Source organism: Astatotilapia calliptera, chromosome 10, assembly GCF_900246225.1.
Source record: "Astatotilapia calliptera chromosome 10, fAstCal1.2, whole genome shotgun sequence".
NCBI classification, from domain to species: domain Eukaryota; kingdom Metazoa; phylum Chordata; class Actinopteri; order Cichliformes; family Cichlidae; genus Astatotilapia; species Astatotilapia calliptera.
This window is the reverse complement of record NC_039311.1, coordinates 14049174-14065950: the sequence shown is the minus strand read 5'-3', so window position 1 is coordinate 14065950 and position 16777 is coordinate 14049174. Positions and strand designations below refer to the sequence as shown.

The 16777-nt window shown below is 39.0% G+C and overlaps 1 protein-coding gene across 5 annotated transcripts; it reads right to left on the bottom strand.

The window, feature by feature from the left end:
- Positions 1-96: 96 nt before the first annotated feature.
- LOC113030874 (gamma-aminobutyric acid receptor subunit rho-3-like) lies at positions 97-15996 on the bottom strand. 5 transcript variants are annotated; one of them, XM_026182635.1, is made up of 11 exons: positions 15615-15996; positions 13261-13327; positions 12842-13168; positions 12154-12266; positions 5619-5686; positions 5298-5521; positions 3996-4078; positions 3218-3355; positions 2267-2419; positions 901-1094; positions 97-789 (listed from the first exon to the last, which is right to left on the bottom strand). In XM_026182635.1, the coding sequence occupies exons 3-11, from the start codon at positions 12982-12984 to the stop codon at positions 493-495; spliced, it is 1413 nt and encodes a 470-aa protein (XP_026038420.1). In that variant the 5' UTR covers positions 12985-13168; positions 13261-13327; positions 15615-15996; the 3' UTR covers positions 97-492. The 5 variants fall into 5 exon arrangements, with proteins under 5 accessions (XP_026038420.1, XP_026038422.1, XP_026038421.1 ...); XM_026182637.1 differs by lacking the exon at positions 13261-13327; XM_026182636.1 differs by lacking the exon at positions 15615-15996 and having other exon boundaries at positions 13261-13387.
- Positions 15997-16777: the final 781 nt, after the last annotated feature.

Here is a 16777-nt window from a genome sequence, read left to right as displayed (position 1 = left end):
TTATAAGTGCTCCACTGGGCCCCTTCAGTTGAAAGTGTGATGCACTAAATATCAATAAAGTTAAAGGCAAAGAGAATGTGAAGCCCGAGTCAGACATTTAAGAGCATACACATATTTATTTTCTATATGTACTGTATTTAATGTACGTATGGATGTATCTGATCCAGCAATAAAACAAAATCCTACAAATGTTTATGCATTTTGGATAAAAACTCTTTCTGTTATAAAATCAAGCATGCCAGAAACACACGTAAACATTCATTAAACTATCAGCCGTTCACTTCCACGGCCGCTCTCAGGTTTTCTTCAAGTTACAGCTGAACACTTTTTCATTAGACATCAAGAAGGACATCTATACTCAGCAGACTTGAATTCATGTCATCAATTAATTATTATTATTATTATCCGTCTGTTTTTGTTCATTTGTGCAGTTGTGACAAGAGTCAAAAAAGGAACAGTTCTTTTGTTTTTTTCAGCTGCTTACTCAATGTGCTATGCATACATGCTCCAGTAAATGATGTTGAAGAGCAGGTAAGCCAGCGGGAATAATACCCTGGAGTATGAGTCGATCATGTAGCTGTTGCTCATGATGAAGCTGAGGTTTCGTTTTAAAGGGTGCTTGCGATGTAGCCTGGTGCCTTCTGTGGGTGCGGAGACAGTCGAGTTTCGAGACTGGATGTTCCTCTCTGTATTTGGGGTGCTGGCAGGGAGGGAGGCCAGGTCAATTTCATTGTCGTGGAAACACCCATCAAAGGCCATAGCCTCAGCAGCATTGTAAGAGGTGGGCATCTGCAGAGAGAGGAGAGCAGATCACTGTTAGTTTCTGGAGATTGCCTTATGGCTGCATACCGTAGCCTAAATAGGACAGGAGATTTGAGAAGATTTTAGAAAGAACTTGACCTTTGCTCTCTTCAGCTTCTTCATCTCCTCCACTGTGGTGAAATAGTTGACCGCAGCGTACTCGATGACTGACAGAAAGACAAACAGGAAGCTCGCCCATAGATAGATGTCTACAGCTTTTACGTAAGACACCTGTGGCATAGAGGCCGACACACCGGTGATGATGGTGGACATTGTCAGTACGGTGGTGATGCCTGAATACAGAAAAACCAGTTGTGACTGTTGCTGCAGAAACATTGCAGAGAATAATGTTATTGTAGCTACAAACAAGTAATAACAAGAAATTATCCTTTGAAGACCTTTTATGTACCAATGTGAATTCAGTGTATGAACAATTGTGCCATAAAAATCACAGCAAATGTGATAATGTAATCGAAATACTTTAGTCGTGGTAAAGGGCAGTGGGCTTGAAAGGGCATATCCTTTATCATCATCCTCAGGGTTTTGACAAGCATATAACCATGCAAGTGTATTTATGTTCATTAATTACAGAAGGCAAAGTCATTATTACATCATTGCTGGATGCAAACTAGCTTAACTCTGATTTAGTGCTCTTTTGCTCGTAAAGCTTTTAGAATTGGAATTTGGAGTCTGTCTGATTCCAAAAATAGCCCAGCCTTAATGATGGCATCTCCTTGCGTAAGCTAACTGTGTAGGAGGGGGAAAACATAGATGGTGAACCAGCAGACACCGTTGGATATGCTTATTTGCTTTCTTGCTGAGCGGCAGATTAGAACAGTGACACTCATCTCTCCTGTCCATAAGCCAGGAAATATCTACTGTTTGGCTGCTGGGAACTTCACTATCATTGTCATTGCAGGTCATTGCACCTAAGTGAGAACCTATTGTAAAACAATGATGTGAGTTAGTGAGTTTCACTAACTTATAACATAAGAATCTTGTGAACAGGATATTTTAATCCAAACCCCACTACTTTCCTGAACTTTAACCAAATAGCAGTTGGAAAGAGAAAGAAAATAACAAGTGAAATCATAACAAAATGCGCAAAGCACGAAGCTATCAAAATACCAAGCAAACTGGGGTCTCCTGGTTGACAAACTTCCTCCACTCCTTCCTCCTTATGGGGAATTTCTCACAGTTTAAATACGGGCAATTAGATCTCAAAAACAAGGTGTAATTATTTGATGAGACGATGTGCTTCCTGACTGATTTACGCCTAATCTCTCCAGTATTTGGCAAACAAGGGAGTGAAATCAATCTTACCATTTCACTCTCAAAAAGTTAATCAATGGAAAGATGAATTTAAAGTAAAAACTAGGCATGGTGATATTTTTTTATCGGTCCAGATGAAAATACAATTTCGGTAATTATTTATGTTGGTCGTATTGGCTCAACGGCTTAGTACCCAGGGAGACACGGGCAGGTACGGCTCTCCTGTCTATCCAGAAAGACACCCAGGACAGCATCACCATCAGCATGGTGGGAAAGTACGTCTGAAGCATGAAGAAGAAGATATGCCGCCTTAGAATGAAGTTTATGTAGAGCCGATTGTACCAACCTGAAACAGATAAATGGACACAGTGGAGTGCAGGCAGGTGCAAAGCAGGGTGATATCAGTAACTGACAGGAGAAAATAAAGTTGTCCTTATTAAAAATAAAAGTCTAACATGAACCTACGGGGAGAACCTAGAACTCAAATGAGAGAGCAAATCTCTTTAATGCCGGAGTTACATAACATCTTCGTAGATTGGATACTGTAGGTTCCCTCACAAAAAATTTTAAAACTGAGATGAAAATCTCTCTTTCTCCAATTCTAGTGTTTCTTTCTACACAGACAACAATAAAAGGAAACTGGGTTTGAAAAAGTAGACCATACAACTCTAAAACACCTTGCATAATCAATACCTTTCTGCTTTGCAGAGAGGGATTGATTCCCATGTCATCATTTTGGAAAATGTGGTTATTTTCTTTCTCACAGAGAACCTAAACAATCAATAGCACTCAGTCATGTCTGTGTACATATAAAAGCTTTCGCCCATACACAGTTACTGTAGCAAAGCATTATGACTGGAAATGGGAATAATGTGTTCATTGGTAAACTGTACAGATGCTGGTTATTGGATTTTGTAGCCTTTGCCGGTTAAGCTGTTTTCACAAGCTTGGACAAGTTAATCAACTGCTGGCTGCATCTCCATAGAAAACGATTGTAAGAGTGGTGTCAAATCTTTTTGTGTAATGCGTATTTTCCAAAATGTTAAACTGTTCCTATTTAGAAAAACTGTAGGGGTCTGGAGCACTCTGGCTGTTTTCAAAATGAATACATCTCAGAGTGTCCCCAGACTCCTGCCGGACATACCAGTGCTGCTGTAGAAGGCTAGCCCAAAGGAAGGCTGGAAGTCTTCAATAAAAAACTGAGAGAGCACAATCTCGTCAGTCCTTAATGAATCGTTCCCGTTCTTCCAGTAGAGCATTAGGTCGTTCTCATTGTAAGCATCTTCAAGAGAGGAGAGAAAGAGGGTGGGCGTTTGGGGTTGGACACCTTCGCGTATTGCCTCTCTTAGAAGTTTCATGGATGTTTCTCTCAGAGGAGAGGAGAGAGCTGCCAAAAATGGGACTACCAACTCTCCCCTGAGATCAGGATCCATGATTGAGACACACAGAGTGAGAGAGAGCGGTAAAGACCAAAGAATTCACAAACATTGCAGTAAATCCTGCATCATGAGGATAGACAAGCATAATGCACAGAGGCTGACTTGAATGACCCGAGGATTATAAATAATTTGTGCAAAAGGGGGATGGTGATGCTTACTACTGTGAGTATGAAGTAAGGTAATGCACTCTGAGCTGTCTCTGTCCCAACTGTATAACATTCAAGCATATCCAATTGCGTTTTTTTGCAGAAAATAGATAGTGTTTGAAAATTTAACAAGCTCAAAGCTTTCTCTAGCCCAAATTTTTTAAATTACATAATAGTGCATCAAATGTTGTGTAACATGTTTACCAGCAAAACATGTCAGCACAAGAACAAGTACATTTAATGTAGGAATTAACATTATTACTCTGCAAACAACACTGGATATCCTATTAGGTATTTGCAAGCAACCACGATGTCCCGACTGCAGCTTAATACTCACAGCTCTCCAGCTCCAGAGAGCAGTTCTGTGTGTCCAGAGGGAAACTGCTGAAGTCCATTGAGCAAAGAGCCGTCACAGTGATCCTGAAACACAGCTTTCAGTTAAATAAATACCTACATAAATATTGCAGTAATCTCAGTGAAACAGTGTAAAATAAAACTACTGGACTGAATTGATTCATTCAGTAACAGCATCTGTGCCTGACACAGTTTGTGGCTGCTGTTGGCCATTTGGGAATTTGTGCCATATTGTCATCGTCTGTGACTGAAATGGATATGTTGAATGCCGTCTGGGAGCTTACGTTCCACCTTCTCATATTCACTTCATACCCTGCCCACTAAACTGGGCTGTGGTGATGTTCATGCTCATCAAACAGTCTTAGTAAAATTTAAGCCATAACTCATTGTATCAGGACATGTAAGCTTAAAATTTGATGGTTTAACAACCCTTGCTAATTTGTATATACTGTACAAGGGGTTTTGGTGCAAATGCCTTCATTGGTCTGATTTTTGGCAAACCGCACCTCAGGGCTGAAAACTGAAACCAGCTGGAGCAAACACCAATACAGTTTCTCTAATGGCCATTTGAGCCTGGCCCCGAAAGTAAATCGATAACACAGGCTGTGCGTAAAACACAGATGTAGCCACTGTGACGTCACCGATTGGTGGTCTCATTTTGAAACTGTGTTTGTGTCGTGTTTTGAAGCCTGATGCTTCAGTTTGACAGAGAAATCAATACACTGTGCTCACAAGGTAACAATATGCCAATCACAACCCCACCCTAAAACATAAGTTCATCCTCCTTTTTGACTTCAGACCATAATTCACAAAGGCAATATTTAGAGGAAGCAGTAGGCTCCTTTTCCTAAAGACTTCACACGAATTCATTAAAGAGTTGCCCCCTGCTGGCCACTAGTAAGAAAGCTGAATTAATGCATGTCTGCATTATCTATATTGGCTCATCTTCATGTGCAGGTAATTGTCCTAACACTTATCCAAAAAAGAATGAAATCCTTTAAAAATGAATGTTAATGTTAATCAGTGTTAATGTTAACATTTTTTATTTTAATGTTGACACTATTTATCAGAGCCTGGAGTCTGTAGATCCACCTTACCATATAGTGTTAGCTAATACTTTAGCATCCCAATCAATTTCATCAAATTTAGGCCCTTCTAATTTCAAAAAGACAAGATAATGACAGCCAGTATTAGCCATTATTTTGGCTACTGGTTAATGACAGAAAATGCAATTATAGTGATCTCTCTATGAATACAATGAGACATATATCATTATTTTTTTTACCTAACACTGTAGAGAATATTTCCATCAGGATAAACCCTCAGCATGATGTTCTCCATGGTTGTATCATGGATAAAAGAACGCTTAGAGTGGACAAAAAACACATCTGGAACCCAGATTTTCTTCACCAGACGTGCATCGAAGGTCCGACTCTTGTTGCTGCTGGAGGGGAAGGCCAGGCGATCATCTTGCCAGTAATGCCGCAGGTAGAGAGTCATGGTGAAGTCCTGCAAAAAAAACCAAAAAAAACCAGTCATTTTCAACAGAGAAAGCAAGTCAGTTTCTTTTGATTAGATTAACTACTGAAATCTAAAAGGTGCGTACCATGTTTACTTCAGAAATGCTGTCAATGCTCTCCACCTGGACATCGATACCAACAGGCAGGGCTGAACCTGGACAGATGTTGCAATGGATCAGTTGGATAACATCTGTTTGCACATCTGTCAGAGATTACCAATGTGTAAATCCCACTTCTGAGCTATATGCAGAGACAACCCTAGTTTATACAGTCATGATACACAGTACAGTATAAACATCTGTGACTGAAGCAAAAAATCTTATGTTCACATTCTACATTTTTGAATGTCAAAGGAACCATTACCTTACACTGGAAATCTTTGTAAATGCACAACCTCACCTTTTATTTATTTATTTTTTTGGTTCACAGTAAAAATCAACTCCTCAAAATGTCGTTTTACTTGAAATGCATGTTTCAGTGACCTTTCTTTACAGTATTTGATTTAAACAAATGAACGCTGCTGCTCAGTTAAGAAGATAAATGTAAAAAAAAATTGTTTAATTATTTATATATCTTCACTACTTTCTTGGTTAAGCTGTTAATACTGTAACAGAAATATGTAATACTTAGCTCTCTACTGATTCTGAGAAATTACATCAACTACATCAACTCGTGTGACCTCATACGTTACATTTAGTACTGGGAAAATAAGCGAATCCTTTCTAATCTAATCTGGCCTATGGGAGAGGTAGCTCACTACCTACATGCCTATAAATTTCCCTGAGGTTACACAGTCAACATGCATGTGTGGACATTCAACAACACTCACTAATTCATTATGTTATCTTAAAGGATCCATTAATTGAAAATCTGCCACATTGTATTATTACATAAATATCCAGGGTAGTGTATAGTAAGAAGAATGGTTCTTGTCATTATCCAGCGGCACAATACGGTTAATGTTTGATTTGAACTGTAAACACCGACTGATGTTGTTGGAGGTTTTTTCTGTGCCATTGTTTAATGCAGGTAAGCACTCAAAAGCATGTGTTTGCAATCACAATGGAGTAATGAAGGTGGAGGGATTTTACTGGGATGCTGACATCCTGGAATAGGGTCAAACAGAGTTAGCTCACTTAAACTCGTTAATGAGCTTCAAAACTCTCTATTACCAACAAAAAAAAAATAAGGAAAGGAGGAAAAAAATGAAGAAAAAATCTTCGCGGGCCACAGGACACCACACATAGCAGACAAATGTAACAATCCAGCAAATGTGTTTGGAGCTAACAGAGTTAACTCACACTATCAGCTCAGTGATAATGTCAAGTTTAGGAAGAAAAGGTTTGAAGTAAATAAGAAACAAAAAAATGGGTCTCGAACTCAACTCTATTTTAAATAAATATGTTTTATTAGTATCATAGTCACAAAGTGAATTAACGAAACAGAACAAAGAAACAGAAAACAGAAAGATAAAGTGTTTTCCAATTCGTAACCACCACCGATTTGCTTGACCCAGTAGCTGAATAACAATGCAAACTGATCAAGTGACGGGTAATCTTACTTTTAATACTAATTTGTTACATAACAAGATTCTTGCTATTAAAAAAATAACCTGTCACACTACCCAGGGAGAAAAGTAACTCATCAGACAACCAAAATCCCCTCTGCAGTTAGCTTTGTGGTTATACATTCAGAAATTCTACATCCTAATATGTTTACTATAGTCAGTTGATTTTACCTCAGCAGGTTAGCACTGGCAGAATACCCTCAACCATCTCACCAGCAATCGGCTTGTTAGTTTCCTACAAAGTGGCAGCTTTAGTTGTGGCAGACATTCATTATCACCTGACAACAAATGATACAACTACTTAATGCCCTCTTTGCCTGAATGCTTTATGACCTGACTGACTTGGATACAGTCTTTGAAAATATTTTTTATTGAAAAAAAGAACAGTACTTGCAGTTACCAAAATACAATCAACCTTTCTTCATTTTCCTAAGTAAATAAACACACATATATATGAAAAAAAAAAACACAACGCCCCCCCCCCCCCCCAGTCCCACACAGATCAACACAACCATCAAACATATTAGAGGAATATAACAGTAACAAAAGTAGATTTAAACAGGCAATACCTCTAGACTAGCAAAATAAGAGATAAAGGGTTGCCACTTGTGAAAAAATTTGGCTGTGCAACCTCTCAACGTATATTTAATTTTTTCAAGTTTTAAAAAAAACATGACATCTTTAAGCCACCGGGAAATAGTAGGATACTTAACAGACTTCCAATGCAACAATATTAGACGTCTCGCTAGTAGGGATGTGAAGGCTATAATGTCCTTTTGTGTGGAATCAAGTGTAAGTGAGCGAACAGGAATCCCAAATACAGCAATCAGAGGACAAGGATGAAGAGTTACCCCAAGAACAGTTGACATAATAGCAAAATACCCTGTCCAGAAACCTTGTAGCTCAGGACACAGAAAAAACATGTGGCCGAGGTGACAAGGAGAACCGTGGCATTTATCACATTTATTTTCCACTTCTGGATACAATTCAGAAAGTCTAGATTTAGAAAAATGCACCCTGTGTATGACCTTAAATTGAATAAGTCCAAGACGAGCACAGGAGGTGGAAGATCGTACTCTCGCTATAGCCTGTTCCCAAGACTCCTCATGTATTCGAATTCCCAATTCTTCTTCCCATGTACACTTAAGCTTAACATTAGAGTGGTTACTAAAAGACAGAATAGCATCATAGAGTTTCGAAATGGTTCCTCTGTGATGAGGAATAAATGATAACGTAGTTTCCCACTGCTGTTCTGGAGGTAAAGAGGGGAAATTTGGGAAACACTTGGCAACAAAATTTCGAATTTGAAAATAGCGAAACAAATGGGTAATAGGGAGATTATAACGAGAAGACAAGTTGGGAAAACTATCAAAAACACCATCCACATATAAATGTTTGAACTGTTTTATACCCTTGTCACACCACACTGAAAATGTCGAGTCCAAAAGTGAAGGGGGAAACAAATGGTTTTCGCTTAGAGGACCCGAGGAAGACGGCATTACAAAATTAAAGTGACGTCTAAACTGAAACCAGATTTTGAGTGTGTTAAGAACCACCTGATTATCAGTGTACAGAGAGGGTCTCACAGGTAAAGAGGAATAGAGCAAAGCCGGTAAAGAAGAGCCCTTACATGATGATAGCTCCAATTTACACCACGAGGAACCAGAAGATTTTAGCCAGTAGCAAAGTTTATGGATGTGAGCGGCCCAGTAGTAGACTAAAAAATTAGGTAATGCAAGTCCTCCACTAAATCTGCATCATTGCAGCAAAGTTTTAGAGACCCTAGGTGGCTTCCCTCCCCAAATGAAAGAACCAATAATCTTGTCCAGTGAAACAAAAAAGTGTTTCGGCAAAAATAAGGGAATTGACTGAAATAAAAATAAAAGTTTTGGTAAGATGTTCATTTTAACAACATTAATCTTACCGATTAAAGAAAGGGGGAGATTACCCCATCTTTGAATATCAGATGTGATCCTTGATATAAGAGGAGACAAATTTGCTGATTTAAGGCCAGCTAAAGAGCGAGTCACGTTAATCCCTAAGTACTTAAACCCAGATGGACTGAGACGAAAGGGCAGATCAGACTGTTGAAGTTGACGTGCTGCCGTATTAACAGGAAAACACTCACTTTTCCCCAAATTTAATTTATAACCTGAAAACGAACTGAAGTTCTCCAGAATACTTAAAACAGCAGGGATGGAGCATGCCGGGTCAGTCATATATAATAACAAGTCATCCGCATACAATGATACTTTATGTGTAATTCCATTATGGATGATTCCCCTGAATACAGAAGAAGATCTCAATGTAATAGACAGAGGCTCGATGGCAATGGCAAAGAGTAAGGGAGACAAAGGGCAACCTTGACGACAATCACGACCCAGCGCAAAATAATCAGAGTAAACATCATTAGTATGAACACTGGCTTTAGGGGACGAATAAAGAAGCCGAATCCAGGAAATAAATTTATAGCCAAAACCAAATTTCTCTAAAACAGCAAACAAGTACTCCCACTCCACCCTATCGAAAGCCTTTTCAGCATCTAAAGAGATCACAAGTTCAGGAAGTTCAGATAGACGCTTTGAGTAAATAACATTGAAGAGTGTACGGGTATTAAAAAACAATTGCCGTCCCTTTATAAAGCCATTCTGCTCTTCAAGGCGACTTGGATACAGTCTTGAAATATGCAGCTGATTTCCTGTCAGAGGAACATCAGTAGTGATCTAATCACTCTGACACTCAACAAACCCATGGTGCACGCCTGCAGATGCCTTAGGGAATGGCATTGCTGTTCAGAGGCTCTCTATCACCAGATAAAATCTTCCAAGAACTCTTATTAGGCCGACGTAAACATCTGTGTAATCATCCACTGAAAAGACTGAGACAGACACTAAGCAACTTGTTTTGCCTTCTGACTGGAAAGAAAATGAATTCAGACATTACAAAAGAGGATGACCACTGTGAACATGCAGTAGAGAAAGTGATTACTGTGCAGGGTTTCTTTAAGGTAATGACAAAAAAGATGCAAAAGATAAAAAAATCCAGACCTGTGATTGGAAGCACACACACACACACACACACACACACACACACACACACACACACACACACACACACACACACACACACACACACACAGGGAGAATTAGGAACACAGTTCAGATTATTTTATCCGTGCTACCGCAGTCATTGTCTCTCAAAGCAGACAATCTAGGTCACAAAGGGCTTTTTGGGCAGCATAATACCAAAAACAGCACAGTAACCTAAATCAACCTGCTGTGTTACCATTAAAGCACACTTAAAAAAATACTAGGAAAAATATTTGGAGTGAGAAAAAGTTAAAATAAATGTATAATAAATACAAATTTATTAACCTTTATTTAACCAGGAAGATCCCATTGAGATTAAAAACCTCTTTTTCAAGGGAGACTTGGCCAAGATAGGCAGCAGCAGATGTCTCACAGTTACAGAAATTACTCAAACACAGGCAGCAACAACCCACATGCAACAATAAGTGAAAGAATACAAATAAAATAAAAAATAAAATTCAATAAAATTCAAATAAAATAAAAAAGTCAGTTAAAATGATAATCAATCTAATTGAAACAGTTGCATGTTATGGACTTGACCTCAAGGATTCGTAGTTTAGATTTAAAATCACTTAATGAAATGAATTCAGTCATTTTCCATTCCTTCTGCAGTTTGTTCCAGGCCAAGGGTGCTAAATGGACAAAAGCTCTTTTACCAAGTTCAGTTCGGGCAAATGGAACAGAAAGCAACAAGTAACCATGCGGACGAAGAGAATACCGACCAGCATGTTTCATTACAAGCAGGGAACATATATAAGAAGGGAGCAACCCAAGTATCGCCTTATATATAAAACTGTATAAATGACAGTTCCTCCGACTTACCAAAGCAGGCCATCCGGCTGAGAGTATAACTCACAGTGGTGAGTCTGAAATTTACGGTTAGTGATGAACCTCAGAGAAGCATGATACACAGAATCAACCATTCGAAGACATTGAGCAGAAGCATTCATGTATAGAATATCACCATAATCCAGCACAGGCAAGAATGTTGCAGCAACAAGCCGCTTCTTTGTATTAAAAGAGAAACACAACTTATTTTGAAAATAAAATCTCAGTTTTAACTTCAGGTTTTTCACAAGATTCTCTACATGTGGTTTGAAGGTAAGCGAGTCATCAATTAAGATTCCCAGATATTTATAGGTGTGAACCAACTCTATTTTATGACCTTCAAGAGTGGTTACTGATGGGATTGTTTGGGCTCGTCTCCTTGATTTAGAAAACAACATGAGCTTTGTTTTGTCTGCGCTGAGAACAAGTTTAAGCTGATGTAATGAGTGCTGGACAGCAGAAAAGGCTTTCTGCAAGGAGTCGATGGCTTGGACAAGAGTTGAACCACAGCTGTAAATAACTGTATCATCAGCATAGAAGTGCAAGTTTGAATCTGGCACATGTAGACTAAGATTGTTTACGTAAATGATAAATAGAAGGGGACCTAATACAGAACCCTGTGGCACTCCGTTGTGCACTGTAACAAAGTCAGAACATAGACCGTCAGATTTAATGCACTGAGTCCTGTTACTGAGGTAGTTTGAGAACCATGTCACTGCTCTCTCAGAGAGTCCTGACTGGAAGAGTCTAAGTTTTAAAATACAATGATCAACAGTGTCAAATGCTTTTGACAAATCAATAAAAAGGGATGCACAGTGTTGTTTTTTATCAAGTGCAATAGTAATATCATTTACCACTCTAATTGCAGCTGTGATAGTACTGTGATTCTTCCTAAAGCCTGATTGATATTCAGATAAAATGGCATTGGTGTGCAAAAACTCCTTTAACTGCTCACACACAAGAGCTTCAAGAACTTTGGCCAGCACAGATAGATTAGATATTGGTCTGTAATTAGTTAACACTGCTGGGTCGCCCCCTTTTAATAGAGGAACAACAAAAGCTGATTTCCATACTGAGGAAATAAATAAATCCATAATAAATACAATGACCAAGTGTGTGCGTGTGTGTGTGTGTTACCTCCAAAGCCAGGGCGCATTGCAAAGTCATGGTCTTCAATCCGAAGCAGCTGCTCAGACTTAATTAGCAGAGACTTGGTGCTGTCCAACTTCTTCATCTTAAGATCCACCCGTCTGGAACGCAAAGAGAAGACATAACAGCTTAAGTAAAATCGTTCTCTCTGTCTAGATTTCTTTCTAACAAACACTTAAAACAGCACTGACAGATGGTGTTAGTGATGGCTAAATGGACTCTAGCACTCTGATTAAAAGCAAAGGCCGTAGCCAAAGGGAGATGAGTACTTTTGCTTTCCACTGCATTCTAGCACATGTGTAACTCAGCTTGATATTGTGGAGCCTCTTTCATTTATATCTGACTCCTGAATGACTTTAGTCACTGAGAGGATGTCATAGTTATCCTAAAACCAAACCAAAGTTCACATCGTTTTATGTTTTAGATTCAGCAACAATCAACACTAATTTTCTGAGCAATGCACATAATCTATGACCTTTCTCTGACACTGATCTACCATCAGTGGACGTAAACGCAAAAAGATGTAGTTATTCATATTTACATGTGAAAGCTCTACAAAGTAGGACATGGAAATGATGTCCATAAAATCACCCATGAAGGTTAGTTTCCACATAAGAAGAAGCTCTACAATTATAGTAAATCAAAGATTCATCTAAGAAACGCCACTTTTGCTCACCCTCCGTGCTTTTGTCTAGCGTTCTCTCCGACGTACAGCTCCTTGTTTCTTCTCTTGTTCGGGAAGTGGCTGCTGTTGAGCTGAGTGACAGGCCACAACCAGGCCAAGCACATCAGTCTTAAGGCCAGGAAGGCCACTCTCATGGTTAAGCAGGGGCTTCAAAGACAAGAGGAACCCAGATGTCCCTCCCACTTCGTCAGGGTCTCTCCCAGTCAATGTCACAGTTGTCCCCGTCCTCTACTGACGCTGTCCATGTCCCAGCAGCTCTCATTCTGTCCCGTCACGCGTGCGCCCGGCTGCTTCTGCGTTATCCCGCTCTCTCATCTCCTGTAACATGGTGAACATCAGTTGAGATATCCAGCAGACTGGCATCCCCCTGGCTCTGAGTTTGTTTGTCACTGTGCCATCCCTCTGCTTACGTCTCCTGACACATCATGTTGCTCCAACTCCAGACTGTCCCCACCCCCGTCAAATATCAATTTATTCCTATAATGACAAAGGAATACCATTAATTCCTCTCTAATCTTCTTTTCTGTGGTTGGTGAAATCTTTCAGTAACCTACAAACTGGAGGAAGCAGAGGGCGGGGATGGGGGGATAATACCAACAACAGTTTCATCATCATTTCTGACCAGATAAAAATAAAAAGGCTGCAGCCTACTTTTATACATTGTAGGATTCTCCCCCCCCCCCACACACACACACACAATTCTCAACCCAGTAGCGCTCCTGGGTGGTGGGAGGACGCAAGTGAGCCCATCAAGAGCAGACAGATTCAAACATATGTCAGGAGTGACGTCTGCAAACATGACGTGTGTTACTTATGGCTTCTGAGTGTGTCGCATTCAAGGCACATGATGACTCCTTTAATCCTCTCAAATACTTAATAAATTGAGTACAGTTAATACTACTACTGACATTAGACATTTCAGACAAAGGCTTCTGGCAAAAGCAGAACCCTCCCTGCCAGCAAACATACCTTTGGAATCCAATGCAAGTGAAAAAACATGACAATGCACTAAAAAGGAAAAAAATATAGAGCAAGAATAAAATTAATTGCAGCTTTCAATTTCTTAAACATGACATCTAAACAAAGACAGTGTAGACCAGCACAGTGCTGTGGATGCATTTTTGAACAGGACATGTCCTTTAACATGCACATTAAACAAATATGGAAGATAAAATGACAAAAATCCGTGTCTCAGAGGGATGCTGAAAAACTAGTTCATGCATTGATTATTTCTAGGTTGGATTGTTGTAATTCATTATTATTAGTCTGTGGTAAAAGTTCCCCCCGAAAAGCCCTGATTTAATCCAGAATGCTGCAGCAAGAGTACAAAAGCGACTAAAAAAACAAGAGATTATATTTCACCCATGTTAGCTTCTCTTCTTTTTCTCCCTGTTAAATCTAGAATTTAAAATAGTTCTTATCACATAGAAGGTCTTGAATATTTATCATATCTTAAAGACATCAGCACTGTTATTACTGGCGCAGCTGGCAGCCAAAGACAACATACCTGCAATGACTCACTCTTCAGTATAAGACCGACCTTTGACCAAAGCCTGCAGTAGTCTTGTAACAATAAGATCACTACAGACTTCAGTCAAAGGCCTTAAATTAATCACACATCAGTTATAAAGGTTAAGGCCTAATAATGCACATTTAACCCTACTGTATGGTGCCCAAGCATGTAAATCTAATTACCTAATTCTTGTAGTCCAAATGAGATATAGCTTGATGTTGTCATCTCGCTTGCTGTCAAGCATTTGAGCTTCTCAGTTGTTTATTGTGACTATGTGCTTATGTTTCATCTTTCTGATGTATTATTAATTCTCTTCTGCAAATGTATTTTCATGTCTTGCTGTGGCCTACTGAAAAAACCTGGCGAGCACACTGTGGTCAGAGATGTGGCTCACCCTGAGCAACAATCACTACCGAGTGCTTAATTAAATGGAAGCGTCATTACAATGTGAAAAAAATCATTTATATTTAGTCATTTTTATACAGTATTTGTACTTTCACATGCAAGTCACCTATGATCCACCAGGAGGTGCTGTAGCACTCAAATCAACCCAACCCGTGCCTATTTATTCCAGGAAGACCGAAAGGTGTATCATAGTTCAAGTAAGCATGACACACCCTTTTGTGTAAACTATGTCCCAAACTGAGAAATACATTATACTCCCTGAAGTCACCTGAGAGTAGTGATTACGGACATGGAAGTGGTCCAAGTTTCACTGTAGAAGCCCCAGATTTATCATCTTAATGAGCCACAGGTCAACGTTGATTCTCAAAAGAGGGTTAGTATTAGCAATATCTCAATCACAAAAGTCAGCCAGTCCATGAATATAGTTTTGTGGTCGACGAGGGATTTTCACACTAGTGATGGGATTTCCGGCTCTTTTTAGAGAACCGGCTCTTTCGGCTTGGCTCACTAAAAAGAGCTCTTTCGGCTCCGAACCGGCCCTTCAGGTTGTTTTGTTGCTTTAATTAATTTATTATTAACAATAATATAAAATTAAGCACAAAAGGAATTACTAATGTAAAAACAGTGGTTTTATTTATATATGTTTATATATAAATATATGCAGTGGCCCCTAGAGACAAAACACATACAAACTCCAAAACACATTTCTAGCGTTAACTGAACTTCCTTAACAGAGCTACCTAGATCACTTAAATTACACAATTGAAAGCATATGTGTATTGTTTGTGTATTTATACACAAGCACTCATATATATTCAAATAATTTAAAAAAAAAAGTTCATTTACCTGTTACTACCACACACCAAATCCGGTCGTTGGTACTTGCTAGCTTGCGTAGCCACCAGAGACGGGCAGTAACGCGTTACTTGTGATTGTGATTGTTGCTTAGAGTGAGCCACATCTCTGACCACAGTGTGCTCGCCAGGTTTTTTCAGTAGGCCACAGCAAGACATGAAAATACATTTGCAGAAGAGAATTAATAATACATCAGAAAGATGAAACATAAGCACATAGTCACAATAAAAAACTGAGAAGCTTAAATGCTTCGATAGCAAGCGAGATGACAACATCAAGCTATATCTCATTTGGACTACAAGAATTAGGTAATTAGATTTACATGCTTGGGCACCATACAGTAGCGTTACTTGTAACGCGTTACTGTAATCTGATTACTTTTTTAGGGTAACGAGTAAAGTAAGGGATTACTATCGCAAAAACGGTAATTAGATTACCGTTACTTTCCTGTAGGAACACTGCCTTACTGCCTTACTAAAACCGTGATTTTTTTGCAAGAATGTCTCATGACAGTGAGGTAAGCAAGCGCAACTTTCCTGACAACAGCTGTGTGCAGATCAACAATGGATAATATATCAAGTATGGGAGAGAGTATGAGCGTGCAGCGTTTAAAGCGTGGAAGTACTGACCTTACTTTGAGTTTGATTCCATAAAAAGTGACAAAAACATTAGTGTCCGTTGTGCGTGGGAAGAAAACTTCTTTTTACAGCGAAAAAAAACAACAACCCCTAAACAAGCTCTGAGTGCGCAACAATGTAATAGGAAATTCACAGAGAAACTTGCGGATTCTTCCACTGACCGCTGCAGCACACCTGCACCAGGGTAAACCTCCGCCTATGCTTTACAGGTGAAAATAGAGCAAAAGGACTGCTAGTCTTTGACTTTTTTATTTTCTGCTGTGTTTTACTTGCATCTATTTGAAAGAGTGAGTGAAAACACAAAGAATATTTTATTTTATGTGCTGGAATGTGTAGAAAATAGGTTTAAATGTTAAACTAATTTCTTCAAGTCAGAGAATGTTGCATATAATTAAATTTTTACTTGATGCATAAAGTTAAAAGATTAAAACTGATAAAACAAGTTAAAAAAAGAGACTTTTCCATTTGATTACATTTTGTATGATAGATTATGCAGAAAAAGTAGAATTGGGCTGA

Excerpts from the sequence above, each read along its gene's own strand:
- LOC113030874 (XM_026182635.1), bottom strand. The coding sequence starts at position 12,984 with ATGAGAGTGGCCTTCCTGGCCTTAAGACTGATGTGCTTGGCCTGGTTG. Across the intron at positions 3,356-3,995 it reads CTCTCTGGAGCTGGAGAGCT|ATGCTTACAATGAGAACGAC; the intron begins GTGAGTATTAAG and ends CCTCTCTTGAAG. Across the intron at positions 2,420-3,217 it reads AGCCTTCTACAGCAGCACTG|GTTGGTACAATCGGCTCTAC; the intron begins GTATGTCCGGCA and ends TATCTGTTTCAG.